Source organism: Lithobates pipiens, unplaced genomic scaffold (assembly GCF_037356315.1).
Source record: "Lithobates pipiens isolate NorthernLeopardFrog02 unplaced genomic scaffold, aLitPip1_a1.2 Scaffold_28, whole genome shotgun sequence".
In the NCBI taxonomy this organism is placed as follows: Eukaryota; Metazoa; Chordata; class Amphibia; order Anura; family Ranidae; genus Lithobates; species Lithobates pipiens.
Genome location: NW_027507789.1, coordinates 219,774,567 through 219,797,943, shown reverse-complemented (window position 1 = coordinate 219,797,943; position 23,377 = coordinate 219,774,567). Strand labels below are relative to the sequence as shown.

The 23,377-nt window shown below is 46.4% G+C and overlaps 1 protein-coding gene across 1 annotated transcript in view; it reads left to right on the top strand.

The window, feature by feature from the left end:
- DOK5 (docking protein 5) overlaps positions 1 to 23,041 on the top strand; it is a 333,902-nt gene extending 310,861 nt beyond the window's left edge. Inside the window, exon 8 of the mRNA XM_077460548.1 lies at positions 22,898 to 23,041. Within this exon, the coding sequence (XP_077316674.1) occupies positions 22,898 to 22,926 (29 nt within the window). The 3' untranslated portion in view covers positions 22,927 to 23,041. The remainder of the gene's footprint in view (positions 1 to 22,897) is intronic.
- The last annotated feature ends 336 nt before the right edge of the window (positions 23,042 to 23,377 follow it).

The following is a 23,377-nucleotide window of genomic DNA, read 5'->3' as shown; positions in this document are numbered from 1 at the left end:
GTAGTCGAGTGTACTCGGCTTGGCTCACAGTCACGCCCAGTCCTTGTGTTATGTCCATCATAGGGCGGGACTGGGCATAACTGTGAGTGGAGGAGAGCCGGGTACACTCGGCTATGTATCTTGGCGGGGCCCCCTATTGGGTGGGGCCCATGGGCTTGAGCCCAGTCAAGCCCAATGGCCAAGTCCTGCCCTGCTCGTTACCCTTAACGAATAACGAGTACTTCGGTCTACCTTACTCTTTATGGGTGATATATGTATCTATTGGCTACATTGTAATTTTCTAGCAAAATAAGTTTTTAACTTGTAAACAACACATCTCAAAAAGAGGCTCGGTCCTTAAGTGGTTAAAAAATGTAAAAAAAGTCCACCAAATTTAATAGAAGAGATTTTAAAAAAACAGGGTTAACACCCTCTAAGCTTTTTTTCTTTTCTTTTAGAACTTTACGAACAATTCAAACATAGTATTTTATTTTTATTTTTTATTTAAAAAAAATTAAACTGTTTTATGAGTTTGCTAGAAATTAGCACGTTAAGAGATTCACTTACAAAGCAACATTTTTAATTAACAAAAAAAAGTAATAATCTATTTCTATATTAGTCTTCAAAGCTTGTTTGAACAATCTTTCTCTCACAGTGCTAAGGTCGTATTTTATCCCTTAGCAAACATCTCATCACGCGCCTTCCTTTCATTCCCTCTTTCCCTCCAATCTAAACATTTTGCTGATAACGATGATTATAGGAGATACGTTGTTACCGGCTTAATAGCGCCATAAGATTTGATGGTCGGTGTAACGCGCTGATAATGTGCGCCAAAGAGAACACCGATCTACTCGCATGGAATTACAAGTCCCTCAACTTTTTCTTTTGCCATCTTCCAACAATGTCAAAATGGTCATAAAAACCCATTTAAATATTAATTGTAGAATTTACTGTTGTGAAATATACTTTTATCTCTCTCGGCAGGGTTGTTAAGAAAGTTTACAAGGCGGCGATAGATAAAACAGTTTGACATGAGGAATGGCTTTGGTGGGGAGAAGATTGAGATAAATTAGGAGGATCGGGGAAAGGATACCTTTCAAGGGAAGTGTGGAGAATACAAAACTGAAATGGTGTTATTAGAAGTTTTTAATGTCAGATACATAGTTAAGTTCCGTTGGCTTTACCAGCTCTCCATGTCGGCTTCTGGGTTTGGTACAACTATAGATACATAACGTTCAATGGCTCACCCCAGTGGGTAAAAGCTTGGGGAGAGGTTGCTTGGTTGTAAAATTTTGGTAAAATTTTAGTAAACAGGCATTTCTTTGCCTACCATTAATCCTATTAAATCTTTAGGTATGTTTGTGTTTGTGAGAAGAATAGTCATTTGAGAAGTTTAACTCTCTGAATGCTCCTTAAATGGAGCTTATTGAAGTGCCCAATGTGTTTGGAGGTCTACACATCTACAGCGTGTCCTAAGAACAACTGGAAGTCCTATATGGCTTTCCGTCAAAACCAAATCCTCCCTCCTTCCCCTTGTTACTCAGCAAGAACCATCCAGTTGCTTTTACTTTTGTCCCTTTCTTTTTCATGTGCGAATATGAGTTTTACAAATGTACCCTAAGGCCCGCGGGGTGTTTTTAGGAGCGCCGGGCCTGGTATGGTCCGGGGGGGGGGGGGGTTGCTCACTCATAGTAGGCGAGGTCGAAAAAAGACACAAGTCCATTAAGTCCAACCCATGTGTGTGATTATATGTCAGTGTTACATTGTATATCCCTGTATGTTGTTGTCGTTCAGGTGCTTATCTAATAGTTTCTTGAAACTATCGATGCTCCTCGATGAGACCACCGCCTGTGGGAGGGAATTCCACATCCTTGCTGCTCCTTACAGTAAAGAACCCTCTACATAGTTTAACCCTTTCCCGCCGAGCGTACGCAGATATGCGTACTCGGCTTCCGGGGGTTATACTGGGATGATGCCCGCACCTGCAGGCATCATCCCGGTACCGTTTTTTGCAGCAGGCGATTGGCTATCCAGGCATAACAACCGATGCGGCTAAAAGCTGCTCGGCTGTTATGCCGGAGGAGCGGGAGGGGACGTCCCCCCCCCTCCCGCTGCCTCTCGCCGCTGTTACCGGTGCTCCCGCTCGATCGGGAGCACCGATCAGAGATCCGACGCCTCCGGCTAGTGCGGAGGAACTGGAACGAAGCCGTAATCGGCTTCGTTCCAGTCTCCTCATCGTAAACACGGAAGCGACGTCATGACGTCACTTCCCGTTTACTCGGCTGCCAATGGCGCCGGTTTTAAAAAAATATCCGGTATTCAGAATCGCCTTTTTTGGCGATCTGAATACATTGAAGTGTAAAGGAGGGGTGGGGGGTCTTTTAGACCCCCGATCCCTCCATAAAGAGGACCTGTCACCACCTATTACTGTCACAAGGGATGTTTACATTCCTTGTGACAGCAATAAAAGTGATCAATTAAAAAAAAAAAAAAAAAAAAAAAACAATTTAGTCATTTTAAAATAAATAAAATAAATAAAAAAATAAAAAACATTTTTTTAAAGCGCCCGCCGTCCCCGCGAGCTCGCGAAGCAAAGAAAACGCATACGGAAGTCGCGCCCGCATATGTAAACGGTGTTCAAATTACACATGTGAGGTATCCCCGCGATCGTCAGAGCGAGAGCAATAATTCTAGCACTAGACCTCCTCTGCAACGTTAACCTGGTAACCGTAAAAAAATTTTTAAAGCGTCACCTATTGAGATTTTTAGGTACCGTACTTTGTCATCAATCTACAAGTGCGCGCAATTATAAAGTGTGACATGTTTGGTATCTATTTACTCGGCGTAACATTATCTTTCACATTACACAAAAAAATTGGGCTAATTTTACTGTTTTGTTTTTTTTTATTCATGAAAGTGTCCCTTTTCCCAAAAAGTTGCGTTTAAAACACCGCTGCGCAAATACCGTGTGACATAAAATATTGCAACAATCGCTGTTTTATTCTCTAGAGTCTCTGCTAAAAAAATATATATAATGTTTGGGGTTTCCAAGTAATTTTCTAGCAAAAAATATGGATTTTAACTTGTAAACACCAAATTCCAAAAATAGGCTTAGTCATGAAAGGGTTAAGGTTAAACCTCTTTTCTTCTAATTTTAATGAGTGGCCACGTGTCTTGTTAAACTCCCATCTGTGAGAACGTTTTCTCCCTATTGGGTCACCAGTACGGTATTTGTATATTGTGGGGTCACCAGTACGGTATTTGTATAATGAAATCATATCCCCTCTCAAGCGTCTCTTCTCCAGAGAGAATAAGTTCAGTTCTCACAACCTTTCCTCATAACTAATATCCTCCAGACCGTTTATTAGCTTTGTTACTGCCCCCCCCCCCCCCCCCAATCGCTGCTGCCGCCTCCCTAGCCATGCGCCGGCTCCTTTCAGGACACCGGACGCATGGACTCCTATGGCGGGGGCAGGAGGGGGTGTGTATTTTTTTAAGCACCTTAATAGAGCCAGAGGCTCTAGTAGGCTTCAAAAAAAGGTGAATATTCGCTATTTTCACACTGCATTGCCTCCCCACCAATCTGGAGGCAAGTCATTGAAACCTGTTTCCTGATTGGCCAAAGTGCCAGGCATCCCTATTGAATTCTCCGGGTTTTGGCGGAAGTGGGACAGAGTGGAGGAAACTGAAAAGGGGAGAGGAGGACACCTTACCAAGGTAAGCGCTGGTCCTGCTGCGCCGGGTGTCCCGCGATACATCTTGCGGGGGGTTGATGTGAGCGGGCCGTGGTGTCCCCGTGATCCATCCGCAGGGGGTGGGGGGCATTGTTAGCAGGGTGGCAGCATTTGATGGGGACACTGGCAGCATATGATGGGCACAGTGGCAGCGTTTGATGGCACAGTGAAAGCGTTTGATGGCACAGTGGGAGCGTTTGATAGGCACACTGGCAGCATTTGATGGGCACAGTGGCAGCGTTTGATGGCACAGTGGAAGCGTTTGATGGCACAGTGAAAGCGTTTGATGGCACAGTGGGAGCGTTTGATAGGCACACTGGCAGCATTTGATGGGCACAGTGGGAGCGTTTGGCACAGTGGAAGCGTATGATGGGAACACTGGCAGCATTTGATAGCACAGTGCAAGTGTTTAATGGCACAGTAGCAGCATTTGATGGCACAGTGGGAGCGTTTGATGAGCACAGTGGGAGCTTTTGGGCACAGTGGGAGTGTTTGATGGCACAGTGGCAGAATTTGTTGGCACAGTGGGAGCGTTTGAAGGGCACACTGGCAGCATTTGGATGGCACAGTGGCAGCACAGGGGGTGGAAATCAATGTAGCAGAAAACGCTACTCCAGTGATCTCCACTTGTGTACCTGGGTCCCATGCCCAGTGCCTGCTCTCTTGCATTGTAAACACATTAGGTTTGGCCGTTCCAAACAGCCACCATTCAGAGAATTCTTTGCATCTTCTGGATGAATGCAAAGTGTTCTCTGATTGGACGAGGCGGGGAGGTAAGGGGGCGATGACATGATGCTTTCCACCATGTCCAGTCAGAGAATGTTTTTTGTTTTTATTCAGAAAATGGTAACCATTCTCTTAATGGTACTTGTACTGAGCAGCAAACCTCCTGTGTTCGGCCACTCAGCACAGGACCAGAGACGAGATGAAATCACTGGAGTAGCGGTATCTACTATAGTCAGGGCCACTGATAGGGCAGAGCAGCCAGCCCTTCTGTAGTGATGGCCGAACGGTTCGCCCGGCGGTCGTTTCGCGGCGAATTTCCGACATTCGCGGTCCGCACGTTCGAACGCCTTTTTCCGTCGTTCGCCGCGGCGGACTTACGTGTTTAATGTATACAAGAACTTTAACCTTTGGTGACACGTTTATCATGTGATACAGGACAGCCAATTGAGACATGACAGCACATGGACACTTGTACATTCCCCCTAACCTATAAATACACCCGATCCGGTGGCCATTTTACATTCTTTCTTCTGTTACGATAGGGACAGGTTCCTGTGTGGAGTAGGGAGAGATAAACCACTAGCTATTTGGTACACAAAAGTTCTTTTCAGGACTGGTATAGGTGTTAGGTGTTGATAGGTTTGCTGTGCTGCTGATTCTTGCAGCAGCCTGAGTGTCTTTTGTTAGTTTAGAGAAAGGGAAAGGACGGTGTATGCTACAGGGACAGCCAGATTAGTCTTTCATCATCATCATCATCATCATCATCATCATTAGCTGTTACTATCAAGGTCCACAAAAGAGCTGTTCCAGTAACCACTAATCGTTCTCTTTTTTTGCCAATTTGTATAGGGACAGGAAGGAAGCAGTGTTGTCAGGCAGTGAGGGTAATTTTAAAGACTTGCTGTTATTATTAGTTCCACAAAGGTTCTTTTCAGGACTGGTATCAGTGGTACAGTAATAGGCTTGTACATGTATAATATTCTTTCTTCCAAATATAGAAAGGATATTATACTTGACTGCTGCCCTTCTGCTGCAGTCTGCTAAACATTCACAACTCACTTGCTCCACAAAAGTTCTTATAAGGACTGGTAACTTGGTATAGGGTGCTACGGTACATAGGCTTGAGTGCGGTACAGTCTGCTGTTCTGTAAGGACCGCTATCGGTCCACAATAGATAGGGTTGACGTGCACCACTGCTGACCGCTGCCCTATACTGCAGCAGTCCTTCAGCGGTATAGGGACTGACGTACAGTCTGCTAATCACTAACACACAACCTGCTTGTTCCACAAAAGTTCTTATAAGGACTGGTAACTTGGTATAGGGTGCTACGGTACATAGGCTTGAGTGCGGTACAGTCTGCTGTTCTGTAAGGACCGCTATCGGTCCACAATAGATAGGGTTGACGTGCACCACTGCTGACCGCTGCCCTATACTGCAGCAGTCCTTCAGCGGTATAGGGACTGAGGTACAGTCTGCTAAACACTAATACACAACCTGCTTGGTCCACAAAAGTTCTTATAAGGACTGGTAACTTGGTATAGGGTGCTACGGTACATAGGCTTGAGTGCGGTACAGTCTGCTGTTCTGTAAGGACCGCTATCGGTCCACAATAGATAGGGTTGACGTGCACCACTGCTGACCGCTGCCCTATACTGCAGCAGTCCTTCAGCGGTATAGGGACTGACGTACAGTCTGCTAAACACTAATACACAACCTGCTTGGTCCACAAAAGTTCTTATAAGGACTGGTAACTTGGTATAGGGTGCTACGGTACATAGGCTTGAGTGCGGTACAGTCTGCTGTTCTGTAAGGACCGCTATCGGTCCACAATAGATAGGGTTGACGTGCACCACTGCTGACCGCTGCCCTATACTGCAGCAGTCCTTCAGCGGTATAGGGACTGACGTACAGTCTGCTAAACACTAATACACAACCTGCTTGGTCCACAAAAGTTCTTATAAGGACTGGTAACTTGGTATAGGGTGCTACGGTACATAGGCTTGAGTGCGGTACAGTCTGCTGTTCTGTAAGGACCGCTATAGGTCCACAATAGATAGGGTTGACGTGCACCACTGCTGACCGCTCACCTATACTGCAGCAGTCCTTCAGCGGTATAGGGACTGACGTACAGTCTGCTAATCACTAACACACAACCTGCTTGTTCCACAAAAGTTCTTATAAGGACTGGTAACTTGGTATAGGGTGCTACGGTACATAGGCTTGAGTGCGGTACAGTCTGCTGTTCTGTAAGGACCGCTATCGGTCCACAATAGATAGGGTTGACGTGCACCACTGCTGACCGCTGCCCTATACTGCAGCAGTCCTTCAGCGGTATAGGGACTGACGTACAGTCTGCTAATCACTAACACACAACCTGCTTGTTCCACAAAAGTTCTTATAAGGACTGGTAACTTGGTATAGGGTGCTACGGTACATAGGCTTGAGTGCGGTACAGTCTGCTGTTCTGTAAGGACCGCTATCGGTCCACAATAGATAGGGTTGACGTGCACCACTGCTGACCGCTGCCCTATACTGCAGCAGTCCTTCAGCGGTATAGGGACTGACGTACAGTCTGCTAAACACTAATACACAACCTGCTTGGTCCACAAAAGTTCTTATAAGGACTGGTAACTTGGTATAGGGTGCTACGGTACATAGGCTTGAGTGCGGTACAGTCTGCTGTTCTGTAAGGACCGCTATAGGTCCACAATAGATAGGGTTGACGTGCACCACTGCTGACCGCTCACCTATACTGCAGCAGTCCTTCAGCGGTATAGGGACTGACGTACAGTCTGCTAAACACTAATACACAACCTGCTTGGTCCACAAAAGTTCTTATAAGGACTGGTAACTTGGTATAGGGTGCTACGGTACATAGGCTTGAGTGCGGTACAGTCTGCTGTTCTGTAAGGACCGCTATCGGTCCACAATAGATAGGGTTGACGTGCACCACTGCTGACCGCTGCCCTATACTGCAGCAGTCCTTCAGCGGTATAGGGACTGACGTACAGTCTGCTAAACACTAATACACAACCTGCTTGGTCCACAAAAGTTCTTATAAGGACTGGTAACTTGGTATAGGGTGCTACGGTACATAGGCTTGAGTGCGGTACAGTCTGCTGTTCTGTAAGGACCGCTATAGGTCCACAATAGATAGGGTTGACGTGCACCACTGCTGACCGCTCACCTATACTGCAGCAGTCCTTCAGCGGTATAGGGACTAAGAGTTTTGTCACAGGGTCATTTAAAAAATGACATGCAGAGGAAGAGGCAGGCCCTTCCGCAGGGGTGGTAGGGGTAGGGCAGGAGCAACAGGCTTGAGCCAAAGTGGGAAGTTGCAGAAGGTGCGTTCAATTACTTTAAAGGATGCACCAGACTTGGTTGAGTGGCTCGCTCAGCCTTACTCTTCTGCACCCTCCTCATCCTCTCGATCTGCACCCTCTTCTTCACTCTCTGCTATGTGCACCCCCAAAGACACTACCACCAACAACACGACCACCACCACCACCACCACATACCTTCCGCTTGAGTCACTGGAATTATTTTCCGATCCATATCAAGAGGACATTTCTGATGCGCAGCCACTCTTGGTATTGGATCAGGAAGAGGAGGTAGCAACAAGCGCTACTCAGCAGTCTGACGCCAGTACCCAGATCAGCCCAAGGAGGAGGTTGGTCCCCGGTGTTGCTGCCTACTCCGAGATCTCTACTTATAGCGGTGGGGAAGGTGACGTTGATGATGACGTGTCTAGTGATGTCACGTGGGTGCCCACAAGAGAGGAAGAGGAGGGGAGTTCAGAGGGAGATATGGACCAGCAGATAGGGAGGAGAAGCAGCAATGACTTACATTGCACAGCAGGGACAAAGCAGACTGCAAATGTATCAGGAGCGAGTCATCGACCATGTACGGTCACATCTGGCGCTCCCAGGACACCGGCACATGGCTCCGCAGTGTGGGCTTTTTTTAACGTGTCCGCTGCTGACAATAGCGTTGCCATCTGCAATCTTTGCAGTCAACGCGTTAGTCGCGGTAAGCCCAATACTCACCTAGGGACGACCGCCTTAAGAAGGCACATGAGCAGCCATCACCGAGCCCAGTGGGAGCAACGGAACACACAAAGCCACACTGCAGGCTCTCACCGTCCAGCCTCGTCTTCTACTTCTCCTTCTCCTCTCTCCTCACAATTGTCCTCCACTCCACCTTCCATCACGCCAAGCTCACATTTTTCTGCAAAAAGGCAGGCTTCCGTGGGCCTAATGTTTGAGCGTAAAAAAATGATGATGCCGGATAACCCTCTTGCCCAACGGTTGGCGGCTGGCTTGTCAGAACTCATAGCCCGCCAACTACTGCCATATAAACTGGTGGACTCGGAGGCCTTTCGCAAATTTGTGGCCATTGGAACACCACAATGGAAGGTCCCAGGAAGGAAGTATTTCTCAGAGAAGGGCATCCCAGAGCTATATGGCCATGTTCAGCGGCAAGTGAATGTATCTCTGGCACACAGTGTCGGTGCCAAGATACATCTGACCACAGACACGTGGTCTAGCAAACACGGGCAGGGAAGGTATATCAGTTTTACTGCCCACTGGGTGAACCTTCTGACGGCCGTCAAGCATGTAACCCGTGGCACCCGTGTAGATTTGGTTTTACCGCCACGGATTGCATGCAGGCCTGACTCTTCTTCTCCTCCTCCTACTCCATCCTCCTCCCTCTCCTCCTCAGCTGCCTCCTCCTTTTCCGCTGCTAGCGTCTCTTCCACTGCACCGCCCAAGCTCCCCAGAACCTATTCCACATGCCAGGTGAGACGTTGCCATGCCGTGCTGCGTCTGTTGTGCCTGGAAGCAAAGAGCCACACTGGCCCGGCACTCCTTTCAGCTTTGCGTTCACAGGCAGATGAGTGGCTAACACCGCTCAATTTGACAGTTGGTAAAGTGGTGTGTGACAACGGTGCCAATCTGCTTAGCGCATTGAAACAGGGCAAAATCACGCACGTGCCGTGCATGGCACACGTCTTAAACTTGGTCGTGCAGCGATTCCTTGTCAAATACCCTGGGGTCCAGGACATCTTGCGGCAGGCAAGGAAAATCTCGGCCCATTTCAGAAGATCTTACACGGCCATGGCTCGCCTTGCTGACATTCAGCGGCGACACCATCTGCCGGTCAGACGTCTTATTTGCGATTGCCCGACGCGATGGAACTCAACCTTCTATATGCTTGATAGGCTGCTCCAGCAGAAACGTGCAGTTAACGTCTACCTGTATGAACTCTGCGAAAGAAACGGTTCTGGGGAGCTGGGTTTTTTTTCACCGCGCCAGTGGCTGCTCATGCGCGACACATGCAGACTTCTGCGGCCATTTGAGGAGATCACCAAACTGGTCAGTCGCAGCCATGGCGCCATCAGTGACATGGTACCTTATGCCTTCTTTCTGGAGCGTGCATTGCGTCGTGTCATTGATCAGGCTGTGGAGGAGCAGGAGCGGGAAGATGAGGAAGTCGCAATGCTGGATGAATTCCCAGGGGGGGCTACTCTATCTGAGACAAGTCAACAACAGGAGTCTGATGAGGAGTCAGAGGAGGATGGTGCCGGGGCGGATGAGCAGGAGCAAGAAGAGCATGCTTTAAACCTTTCTGGGATCCCTGTTGTGCGTGGATGGGGAGAGGAGAATGAAGAGGACGACATTATCCTGGATGATGAGCAGGAGCCAGGCCACCACACCGCTTCCACTTTAGTGCAAATGGGGGCCTTCATGCTCCAGTGTTTTAATAGGGACCCCCGTATAAAAAGCATGAGGGTCAAGGACCAGTACTGGGTGGCAACGTACTTAGACCCCCGGTACAAACACAAAATGGCGGAAATGTTACCGCCGTCGCAGAGGGCTGTCAGAATGCAGCACTTCCAGGCCTTGCTTCGAGAAATGCTGCATTCTGCTTTTGCGTGCGCTGGCAGAGGAGCAATTCCCACTCCCAGAGAAGGATTTGCGGGTACCAATCCAACAGCGCCTGCAAGAAGAGGCCGGTTTGAAGATGTGTTGGTGACTTCGGATATGAGGTCATTCTTTCAGCCGACCCATCGACAGGTGTCATCCGGATCCAGCATCAGGGAACGCCTAGACCGTCAGGTGTCCGACTACATTGGGTTAACGGCCGATGTGGACGCTCTGAGGAGTGATGAACCCCTAGACTACTGGGTGGGCAGGCTTGACCTCTGGCCAGAGCTTGCCCAATTTGCAATCGAACTGTTGGCTTGCCCCTCATCCAGTGTCCTGTCCGAAAGGACGTTCAGCGCAGCAGGGGGGATTGTGACCGATAAGCGTACTCGCCTAGCTCACCACAGTGTTAACTACCTCACATTTCTAAAAATGAATGAGGCATGGATCTCGGAGGAATTCAACACATGTGACCAGTAGACCATGTATATGTCTATAAACTATTTTTTTAATCAAGCACACAGACCTTCTTAATTCATTTGGCTCACTTCCTTGACCCAAAAAAGCACACCGTACTATATGCCCCTACCCTCCTCTTTGAAGAGGTTGAGCGGTGTCATATTTCTACTGGGGCTGCTTATGATATCCCTGTGCTGTGCTGACTTCCTCCTGGGGGTTCTTATTATGAAGGGATCACACTATCCCTGTGCTGTGCTGACTTCCTCCTGGGGGTTCTTATTATGAGGGGATCACACCATCCCTGTGCTGTGCTGACTTCCTCCTGGGGCTGCTTACGGTGCTGCTGTCAGTGCTGTATGTCACGGTGCTGCTGTCAGCGCTGTATGTCACGGTGCTGCTGTCAGCGCTGTATGTCACGGTGCTGCTGTCAGCGCTGTATGTCACGGTGCTGCTGTCAGCGCTGTATGTCACGGTGCTGCTGTCAGCGCTGTATGTCACGGTGCTGCTGTCAGCGCTGTATGTCACGGTGCTGCTGTCAGCGCTGTATGTCACGGTGCTGCTGTCAGCGCTGTATGTCACAGTGCTGCTGTCAGCGCTGTATGTCACGGTGCTGCTGTCAGCGCTGTATGTCACGGTGCTGCTGTCAGCGCTGTATGTCACGGTGCTGCTGTCAGCGCTGTATGTCACGGTGCTGCTGTCAGCGCTGTATGTCACGGTGCTGCTGTCAGTGCTCTGTATTACGGTGCTGCTGTCAGATGCCTCTATCACGGTGCATGTGTCATTCCGGTATGTCACGCTGCTGGTGATCATCTCCTGCACCCTCTTCTTTGCCTACCCTGGTCCCTGACCTTCCCTCTCCTCCATTGCCTTCATTAGCTCCATAGTCCTGAATTGTTAGAACAATTTCCCAAATAAAATAAAAATGCTTGTAGTTATCGATCCCAAATTCACCTCATACATGTATTATGTCATTGTCCAGATGGTGGGACTACGTTTTACCCCCTAATAATTACCACGTGGCCGCAAATTCGACATGAAGGTTTGCAAAGTTCGCCTCCCATTGAAGTCAATGGGGCCCGCGGCGAACGTTCTGTTTCGCGAACGTTTGGGTCCGTTCGCATTTCGCGTTCGCGAAACGTCCCGTCGGAAGTTCGTCCATCACTACCCTTCTGTACTGGGCCCCATCACTTCCAAAGCGGGGCCCGGGCACCGGCTGTATTGCCTTATTGTTGACTCTTGTGGATCCCCCTGCAGCGCTGCCATCGTCTACTCCTCCTTCTTTGTCCCTTCGGGTGCGCTGCAGGGGGGCCTGTTCTTGGACCTGAACCCCCTTCGATCCGTTGTCCAGGGCGCCCCCCCTGTATGCCCCTTACCCCTCCCACTGCAGGGCTGCCAGCTTCCCTCCTCTCTCCTCCCACTGCGGACAAACAAAGGGCTGTTTAATGATTAGTAGCTTTGCACGCTGTCGTGGGGCATTTTGCAAAGCAGCGCTATTCTCTAGAGTGGGTCTTATTCAATGGGGGTATCATCTCTGTGATGGTTATGAAGCACAGCATCGCGGCTGTAGAAATTTTAGCAAAAAAATATAATTTGATCATTTGAGGGGGGGGGGCTTGATTTCTAACAGCAGCTATGACTGCAGTGATCAGCTGCCTGGGGAATCGGGCAGGAATGGTATATACAGAGTTACATTGGTCCAAGCTGTAACTACACTATATTACCAAAAGTATTGGGACACCTGGTATCCCAGTCCGTAGGGTTCAATATTGAGTTGGCCCACCCTTTGCAGCTATAAAAGCTTTAAGTCTTCTGGGAAGGCCATCCACAAGGTTTAGGAGTGTGTCTATGGGAATGTTTGACCATTCTTCCAGAAACTCATTTGTGAGGTCAGGCACTGATGTTGGACGAGAAGGCCTGGCCCCCAGTCTCCACTATAACTCATCCCAAAGGTGTTCTATCGGGTTGAGATCAGGACTCTGTGCAGGCCGGTCAAGTTCCTCCACCCCAAACTCGCTCATCCATGTCTTTATAGACCTTGCTTTGTGCACTGGTGCGCAGTCATGTTGGAACAGGAAGGGGCCGCCCCCAAACTCTTCCCACAAAGTTGAGAGAATAAAATTGTTCAAAATATCTTGGCTGCTGCTGACACCTTAAGGCTGGAATGCATACACACGATCGGAATTTGCGATAGAAAGTTTTTCCGTCGGGAAAATTTGAGAGCATGCTATCAATTTTTGGCTGGCTGAAATTCGGACAGCTAAATTCCGATGGAGCGTACACATGGTCGCATTTTCCGATGAAAAGCTCTCATCCGTTTTTTTCTGGCCGGAATTCCGATCGTGTGTACGCGACATAAGAGGTCCCTTCAATGGAACTATAGGGACAAGCCCAACCCCTGAAAAACAACCCCCCCACACTATAATCCCCCCTCCACCAAATGATTTGGACCAGTGCACAAAGCACCCCAAACTCACTCATCCATGTCTTTATGGACCTTGCTATGTAAATAATTATATGCATTGATTATGTGTATAAATCATTCACATGATTGATCTTAACAGCGCCCCCCACGTCACATTCTCTATGTGGTGTCATGGCCTGCCTGATTGCATACAAACTGAAACTGTTTATGGTTTGAACTCATCTTATATGGTTAAAATCTATATATGGAAAAAAAAAAAAAAATATATATATATATATATATATATATATATATATATATATATATATATATATATTTATGGAAAAAAAATCAAAAGAAAGTTGTATAGTGTGTATCCAGCTTAAAGCGGGACTGTACTGCGGAAAAAAATTATAAAAGCCAGCAGCTACAAATACTACAGCTGCTGACTTTTAATAAATGAACACTCACCTGTCCCGGGGTCCAGCGATGCCGATCGATCGCTCGGCTCTCGGCTGCTGCCGCCACCATTCTAGGTTAGGGAATCAGGAAGTGAAGCGAAGCGGCTTCACTTCCCGGTTCCCTACTGCTCATGCGCGAGTCGCGCTGCGCAATAGGAATTGTCCGCGCTGTCTCTGGGACCCGTGTGTGTGTCCCAGCAGACAGCGCGGCAGGGACAGGAAGAGGCATAGACTCCCACGGGAGTCTATGCCCGGAAGTGGGTGTAAATACCTGTCTTTGACAGGTATCTGCACCCCCCTCCCCCCTGAAAGGTGCCAATTGTGACACCGGAGGGGGGGAGGGTTCCGATCAGCGGAAGTTCCACTTTAGGGTGGAACCCCGCTTTAAGAGTGGGATGCCATTAAAGTTCACGTTCACGTGTAAAGGCAGGCGTCCCAATACTTTTGGTAATATAGTGTATATAAAAACCTTCCATACAAGGAAATCTTCTTTTTAAGAACATTTCCATTAAAACATGAATTCTGATATTTCAAAATAAATGCTAATATTTCCAGCGGCATAACGCCTTTTAAATATAGAACATTTTCACATCACCTCTTTGTTTTCATTACGATCACGAGGTGAAGCTGTGCGGCATTTTAACAACTTTCACTGAATCCTTTCTGACACATATTTATTAAATATTTATTTGTTTTCCAAATAAACTCTTATTTCTCTTTTTTTTTTTTTTATTATTATAATTTTTTTTTTTTTTGCTCTTTTTTTTTTTTTATCTTCTCGTTTCTGTTTAGCTGAGCATAAATCCGACGAAAAAGAAATCGCAGTCTGCTTGCTTCAAGGCAACTTTTTTATACTTTTTTTTTTTTTTTCCTCGCCAATTGTCTTTTTTTTTTCACCATTCCTCTACATACATCTAACACTAGTGGGTGGTGTTTTTTTTGACAGATCCGGCATAATAACATCAAATAAATATTGCAGTTTTTTTTTTTTTTTTTTACTCCACTAATACGTTTTGCCACTTGCGTTGTTTTTTCGGGGCTGACAGCTGGTGCTGAAAAACAAAAACATGTCAGTTTTTTTTTTTTTCTGAAACAACGCTGGAAGATGAAGTGAGGAGGGAGACGAGAGACGGATCGGTGTAGTGCGGAGACAAAAAGGGAGAGGAGTTGCTCGCTAACTATACGCAAAAGATGACATGGGCACGGAATCTCCGCGGGATTGTAAGAGACGCTATTCAGCTGTCATGCATCGCCAGTTCAAAACAGGTTAAGTCTGTTGGGGGTTTGTAATTCGGGGGGGGGGGGGTGCCCAGGAAATGCAAGAAGCATTAACCACTTAAGGAACGGAAGGCTTTTTTTTTTTTTTTTGGCGCTTTTAAACAGAAAAAGATCGACAATTCAGAAAAAATAAATATATATATTTTTGACGTTCTGCTATAAAAATATCAAATAAAAGAAATGTAAAAAAATAATCTAATTTCTTCATCAGTTTAGGCCAATGTGTATTCTGCTACATATTTTTGGTAAAAAAATAAAAATAAATCCCAATAGGCGTATATTGATTGGTTTGCACAAAAGTTACAGCGTCTACTAATAATAAAAATGTTAAATACATTTAAAAATAATAAACTATGGTATTTTTTTATTTTATTTTTCTTTAAATAAAAAGGGGTTTTATTGGATACAAACAAGTTATTTACAGGCAGTACGGTCATATAATCACTTTCTCCACAATTGGATTTATATTCAGAAATCAGCAGTATAAAATAAATACAAAGCATGTTGTACACCGATATATATATATATATATATATATATATATATATATATATATATATATATATATATATATATATATATATATATACCATGTATTACTGCCGAACAATCCTTGTTACTCAGTGTGTCCAAACTACCGTATTTATCGACATATAACACGTGCCGGCGTATAACACGCACCCCAAGTTTAGGAGGGAATTTTAGGGAAAACATTTTTTTTAGGAGGGAAGTTTAAGGAAAAAAAAACGCCCATCAATGCAGCCTTGCCATTTAAAAATGGCGCTGCCGAGATACAGAGTCGGATGTCCTGTGTATCTCGGAGGCGCTCAATAGCTCTCAGCCGTTCTCGGCGGCTCTCAGCCGATCTTGCCGGCTTTCAGCCGTTCTTTGCCAGCTTTCGGCGGCTTTCGGCCGTTCTCGGGCGGCTCTCGCCCGTTCTCGACGGCTTTCGGCCGCACGCGCAGGCGTTCGCCGGCTCACGCGGGACTGCGAAAGCGGGCGAAAGCCGCCGAAAGGCTCATAATCGGCGGGGGATCGGCGAATAACACGCACCCACGATTTTTCCCCTGATTTTAAGGGTGAAAAAAAGTGCGTGTTATACGCCGATAAATACAGTACTTTATATAATGCTCCATCTTTACCTCGTCCTCTACAGCAGTAGTCGTTCCATAATGAGATCGACCGGAGCCAACCTAGGGACACTCAACCAAGGTGCCCAAATATTTTCAAACTTTCTCATACTACCCCTGTGTTGAATATATATATATATATATATATATATATATATATATATATATACACAGGGGCGGACTGACAACTCATGGAGCCCCCGGGCAATAGTAGAAGATTATGGGGTCCTCGGGCAATAGGAGATTATGGGGACCCCAGGCAATAGATTATGGGGCCACACAGTATACACACATACAGTATACACACACAGTATACACACACTGAAAATGTTCTGGAGAGACGGGGCAGCTATAATCTTGGGATTTTTAAAAAAACACCGATTTTTGCATACTGTCCCTGGTTTTATTGAGGCTGGCAACCCTGATGGGGCCCCCTAGTGGCATGGGGCCCTCGGGCAGTGCCGGAATGGCTAGTCCGCCCCTGTGTGTGTGTATATGTGTATATATATATATATATATATATATATATATATATATATACCGGTATATATATATATATATATTTCTCCAGTCTAATAGTGTTACCCATTTGTTGCAACCACTCTTTCACTGGGGGTGGTTCTTCCGATTTCCAGTGCCTCAATATAAGCTTTCTGGCCTGGAATAGCGCCCCCTGGTTATCCCCAACCTAGAGGGGTTTTCCTCTGAGACTGCATCCATGATACCCAAAGGGCAGAGTTTCTGGTGGGCCTTCAACTGTTCCCGAAGGCACTGTTGACAGTGTCCAACACCTTCCTCCAATAGGTGTGTAGCTTGGGACATCTCCACAACATGTGGATCAAGTCACCATGGTCCCCCTTACATCTACTACATACCGGATCTTCTCTTACCCCCCCATCACCGCCAGCCTAGCTGGAGTGTAGCGTACTCGAAGAATAATGTAGACAGTTGGGACAGTCTTTAGGCCACATTGAGGGAACACAAGGCCTCCTCCCATTGGTCCTCCGCAAGAACGCCCACGTCTCCCTCCCATTTAGATATGATCCCTGCAGTGTTGTCAGGGAGAATTTTGGTGAGGAGCATGGAGGAGCTGCCCGAAATGTAACCCCTTATATGTAGATACTTCTCTTATATAATTAAAGATGGGTGTGGGATTCTGAATCCATGTATCCCCATTGGTTTGGGCCCCTACCGCATGTTGGAGCTGGAGATAGTGAAACCGCATGGAGGCAGGTAAATTGAATACTGACTGTAAGTCAGCAAATGAACGCAGTTTCCCATCTCTAAATATTTGTGTAAGGTAATTGATACCAAATTGCTGCCATCTTTTACTGTATTGTAATTTCTCCAGCTCCAAGCAGTGCCTATTCCCCCAGATGGGGCTATATCTAGTGAAGCCCTCTACCTGCTGTATTGCTCTTCTTATTCCACACTTATTCCACACTTTTTGCACCAAATTGTATGTTGGGAATAGCTTATTTGATTTGGCAAATCTCAGTGCCTCCAAGCCCTCTTCCACCTCTCCACCCGTTTCTGCTTTCAGAAGGTGTGTTACGGGGTCTATCAGATTGAATACTGGAGTGTCGGGTTGGGGGGGGGGGATCTCAGGACCCTTGCTATGTGTTGGAGATGGGAGGCCATATACTGTAGTATATCCATGGATTCGGGGGCTCAAGCCCTCCCGCCTCCTTTGGGCGTTGTAGCTGTTCTAAATTAATCCTTGCAGTGGAGTTTAGCCGTATAAGTGATCCAAAAACTGAATTAATAACTCTAAATTGTTTTAGGGGAACCACCATGGGGGAGTTATGTAATATGGGATATTTTTATTTATGATTTATTTTTTATTTTTACTAGTAATGGCGGCGATCAGTGACTTATAGCGAGACTGCGACATTGCGGCTGACACATTGGACACCTAACTGACACTTTTGACACTTTTTTGTGGAACAATGACACTAATACAGTGATCAGTGCTAAAAAAATATGCACTGTCACTGGACTAATGACACTGGCTGTGAAGGGGTTAAACATCAGGGGTGGTCAAAGGGTCAACTTTAACTTTTTTGTGTATTTTATTTCTGTTACCACAATACTAACCCTCCTTGTAACATTTAACCCTAAACCCTCCCTGTTACCCCAATACTAACCCTCCCTGTAACCCTAACACTGCCCCACCTTGTAACATATAACCCTAACCCTCCCTGTTACCCCAATACTAACCCTCCCTGTAATCCTAATACTAACCTTTTCTGTTAACCAAATCCTTACCCCCCCTGTTACCCCAATACTAACCTTCCCTGTAACCCTAACACTGCCCCACCTTGTAACATTTAACCCTAACCCTCCCTGTTACCCCATACTAACCCTCCCTGTAATTCTAATACTAACCTTTTCTGTTAACCAAATCCTTACCCTCCCTGTTACCCCAATACTAACCTTCCCTGTAACCCTAACACTGCCCCACCTTGTAACATTTAACCCTAACCCTCCCTGTTACCCCAATACTAACCCTCCCTGTAATCCTAATACTAACCTTTTCTGTTAACCAAATCCTTACCCTCCCTGTTACCCCAATACTAACCTTCCCTGTAACCCTAACACTGCCCCACCTTGTAACATTTAACCCTAACCCTCCCTGTTACCCCATACTAACCCTCCCTGTAATTCTAACACTAACCTTTTCTGTTAACCCAATACTTGCTCTCCCTGTAACCCTAACATTGTCCCACCTTATAAAATTTAACCCTAACACATGGGCGTCCGCAGAACTTTTTTCGGGGGGGGGATCATTTTAGGGTCACCCATGCACCACCCCTTTTCGACAATGACATTATCATGGTCAGAGACTACAGACGTAGTACAGTCCCTAGAATAAGTAATCCCCATGTCCCATGATGCTCTCCTCTCCTACTTTCCTTTGATTGGCCCTCAGTTATGGCCAATAGGGAAGGAATGGAGCCCGTACAACGCAACTGTGCTGAATTTAAGATCCGATCGCTGATTCCGGGGTGGCCACTTGACCCCCCTTGCCCTTACCTGCAGACGCCCATGCCCTAACACTCACTGTTACCCCAATACTTACCCTCCCTGTAACCCTAACACTGCCCCACCTTGTAACATTGAACCCTCCCTGTTACCCCAATACAAACGCTCCCTGTAACACTAACACTGCCCCTCCTGGTAAAATTTAACCCTAACCCTCCCTGTTACCCCAATACTTGCCCTCCCTGTAATCCTAACACTAACCTTTTCTGTTAACCCAATACTAACCCTCCCTGTAACCCTAAGGCTCGGTTCACACAGGGGCAACACGACTTTTGGAGGCAACTTGGACGCGATTTGGACGCGACTTGGACGCGACTTGGACACCCCTGTGTGAACTGGCACTAACAGTACTCCACCTTGTAACATTTAACTCTGAGTGCCGGTTCACACAGGGGTGACTCAGATCCGACTTCAAGTCGCCCCAAGTCACCTCAGGTCACACATCATGTAGAAATCAATGTAAGTGAATGAGAGCTGTCTTAATGCACACTACTGAAGTCGCTCCGACTTCAGAAAAGGTTCCCGTACTTCTTCAATCCGACTTGTAGGCGACTGGTACCCGTTGATTTCAATGGAAGTCACTTCCAAGTCGGATCTCCGTCTATACGGAGGCGACTCTCAGAGAATTATCAGCTCTCAAAAGGAGTTCCCCCCTGAGAGCTCATTCTCTGATTGGCCACGGCAAGTCGCCTGGCCTGGTGGCGACTTAAAGTAGTGTTGTAAGTTGCGTCCAAGTCGCGTCCAAGTTGCCTCCAAAAGTCGTGTTGCCCCTGTGTGAACCGAGCCTAACCCTCCCTGTTACCCCAATACTAACCCTCCTAACATTGACCCGGTACCCCTCACACAAATCCCCCAGTTTAGTGTTGGCCTTCGCACGCAAAGTTTTAAGGCAGCACAGAGGGCGGGGCTGTGACACGGAGAAGAATGAGGGCACTCGGAAAGCGTTAGCACATTTTTCTGGATGAAACGGCCATAAAGCACGATGGATGCCAAGAATAGTTTATATGAATAAAAAAAAGAAATCACAGTCAGGTAGTAATTTTAAATTCAGTTTTTAAGAGCTAAAACACGGAGAGGAAATGGCAGTTTGGCACCTGTAAGAATGAACATTTTGAATGCACTGAGCACAGTAATTAGGACATACATGAAATTCCACTTAGGAGAAGCCGGCCGGCGCCGTGTACAGTGCAGTCTGTCCCACTTGATCCGCATTAGCGAGACATTTCATCAGCCTTGCATGGCCTCCAGATAAAATCACCCTCATTAATATTATTTTATCAGCCTCCTTCCTTCTCTGACTGTGAGCTATTGATGGGAATCAGTCTACAAATTTCATGGACATTTGACCACCTGATAATTTTTATTTAAAAAATAATACTGCTCTGAAAGGTAGAGTAACCTCAAAAGTGTTTCCAGTTTGATGAGTAAGTGACCATTGTGGAAGATTTAGGGTGTTTAGACCCTTAAAGGGGAACTAAACACTCCTCTCCTTTTCAGCCAAGGAAGCTGTTATTTTAGCCCTGGTTTGATCTGCAACTGCCATGGTGCTACACAGCTCCTCCTCCCGGCTCCTCCTCCTAGCTCCTCCTCTTCCCACCTGATCTTTATTTATTAGAAAACCATACCTGCAGTTTTATGGAATAATCAAGAGACATTATGGTCCCTCCTTCTTCCTGGACTAAGCATTGTTAAAGTGTAAACCCATTGCTAAACCCAGGAGCCTGCACTCACTATATCTGGTCTCCCCAGGAGCCTGCAGTCACTGTATCTGGTCTCCCCAGGAGCCTGCATTCACTATATCTGGTCTCCCGAGGAGCCTGCACTCACTATATCTGGTCTCCCAGGACCTTGCAGTCACTATATCTGGTCTCCCCAGGAGCCTGCACTCACTATATCTGGTCTCCCCAGGAGCCTGCACTCACTATACCTGGTCTCCCCAGGAGCCTGTATTCACTATATCTGGTCTCCCGAGGAGCCTCTACTCACTATATCCGGTCTCCCCAGGACCTTGCAGTCACTATATCTAGTCTCCCCAGGAGCCTACATTCACTATATCTAATCTCCCCAGGAGCCTGTCTTCACTATATCTGGTCTCCCCAGGAGCCTGTCTTCACTATATCTGGTCTCCCCAGGAGCCTGCAGTCACTATATCTGGTCTCTCCAGGAGCCTGCAGTCACTATATCTGGTCTCCCCAGGACCTTGCAGTCACTATATCTGGTCTCCCCAGGAGCCTGCATTCACTATATCTGGTCTCCCCAGGAGCCTGCAGTCACTATAGATGGTCTCTCCAGGACCTGCATTCATTATATCTGGTCTCCCTGGCTCTAATCAGATGCCTCAAAGCCCCCCCCCCCCGCATTGGAATACATGGGCCGGACGCTTGAATAGGGGGGGTGGCGCCCGTTCGCCCTTAGTGAACGGGCCACCCCTGCTCCATAGTGAAAAACAGGAAGTGAAAGAAAACCTTGCAAAGTGAGGAAATCCCTGGCTGTCACCAGAACAGATTTCCCCTCTATTCCTGTTCTGGGAACAACCCAAAATGTGGGATTCTCTTTTACTTTTATTCTCTGTGATAAAGGTATACAGGACAAATAGAGATGGTAAATCTCCGTAACAGGGCACAAACGACAATAAAAGCCTGACAGAGTCTCTTATCCATCTCCACCGTATCCAAAACAAAATAAATATAAAGTTTTGCCTTCAGTTATACTTATGTGTTCTTATTGTCTGTCTGTTAAAGCTGAATTCCAGGAATTCAGCTGCTTTTTTAAAAAAAATAATATGATGAAAATATGAAGGCACACTGAGTTAAGCCCACAAGGTGTCTGACGCCTCCTGGGCTTAGTTCTATTATGTAGGAAAGATGATCTGCACTCCGGTTGTTGCTCTTCAAAAAATCTTAATTTGATTGAAAAGCCACAGTGTAAATACAGATAAAATAAGTTGAAGTTTCAGCCTATAAGGCCTTAGTCATAAGGCCTTATAGTCCTTATGACTAAGGCCTTATAGGTTGAAACGCGTCAACTGGTTTTATCTGCTTACACTGGCTTTTCAATAAAATGAATATTTTTTAATAGCAACAGCCTTAGCGTGGATCATCTTTCCTACATTACTCTACTCAGCCAGTGACTGTGGATCGAGCACCCGGGAGCCCTGCTATCTATGTGTTGTATGGGTAGTAGCACTGATTTTTCTGTTTGCACTTAGTTCTATTATATCTATATATATTTATATCTGACAGCTTTTTTAGTACTCCCGGAAGATAGCTATCTCTGTAGTTCGGAGACAGCGACACTGATCCTTCTGAGCTCTACATCTTGATTGCAGCTGACTCCCATCCTCCTAACCAGTCATAGAAGCCTTTGTATCATGTTGACACAGTCACAAAATACAAAGGCTTCCATGAATGGGCAGCAGATGGGAGGGGCGGGTATAGTTGCTCTGTGTGCCTTTCTGCTTTATCACAGCCCCAAGTGTCTTCAGTGTAATTCCTGTCCAAGAAATAAACCTGCCAGATATAGATACAGTAATAGAGATATGCCCAGGAGATGTCATGCAGCGCCTTGGATTACATTGTGATTTCAATGTCAACTTTTGAGAAAGCGTCTGAATTTCTGGAATTCAGATAAATGCTGAATTATATTTGAGCTCTGAAAACATGTATTGTTTTGTTAGTTTTTTGCTGCAGAGTTATAATATATTTGTTTGTCAGGAATGTGCACTGATTTAGACTTTTTGCTCTCGTCTTCTTACAGTGGAAGAGCAGCTAGCAGGCAGCGTATGACCCGACACCCCTGGGAGATTGTGCCTGTGCCCACCCCCTGCTTCTTGATTGACAGAACAACACAAGTCAATCTACTGCATGATGTGCTGAGGACTAGACCTACCTATGAAGAGGTGTGGCCTTGTACAGGTACTTAAATTTTTTGTGATCGCACTACAGGAAAAGGACGACGTTATGCAGGAAATAGTATTTGGCAATAATGTTGTTTTTTTAAATATAAACAGTTAGAATTTTTTTGTGTATTTACATGTCACATGACTGCACAGCCTTCCTTACGGTTCCTCTTTCACAAAGCAGGGGAGTGTACGTTTACAAAGTGGGTGGGTGGTTTGTGACATCATAATTGGGGAAAACAGTATACTATTACATAAATGCACAAAGGGCCGCATAGTGTAATCCCTAGCCTACCTGCCTTTAACCAATGCTGCTGCTGTACAATCTACAGGCCACT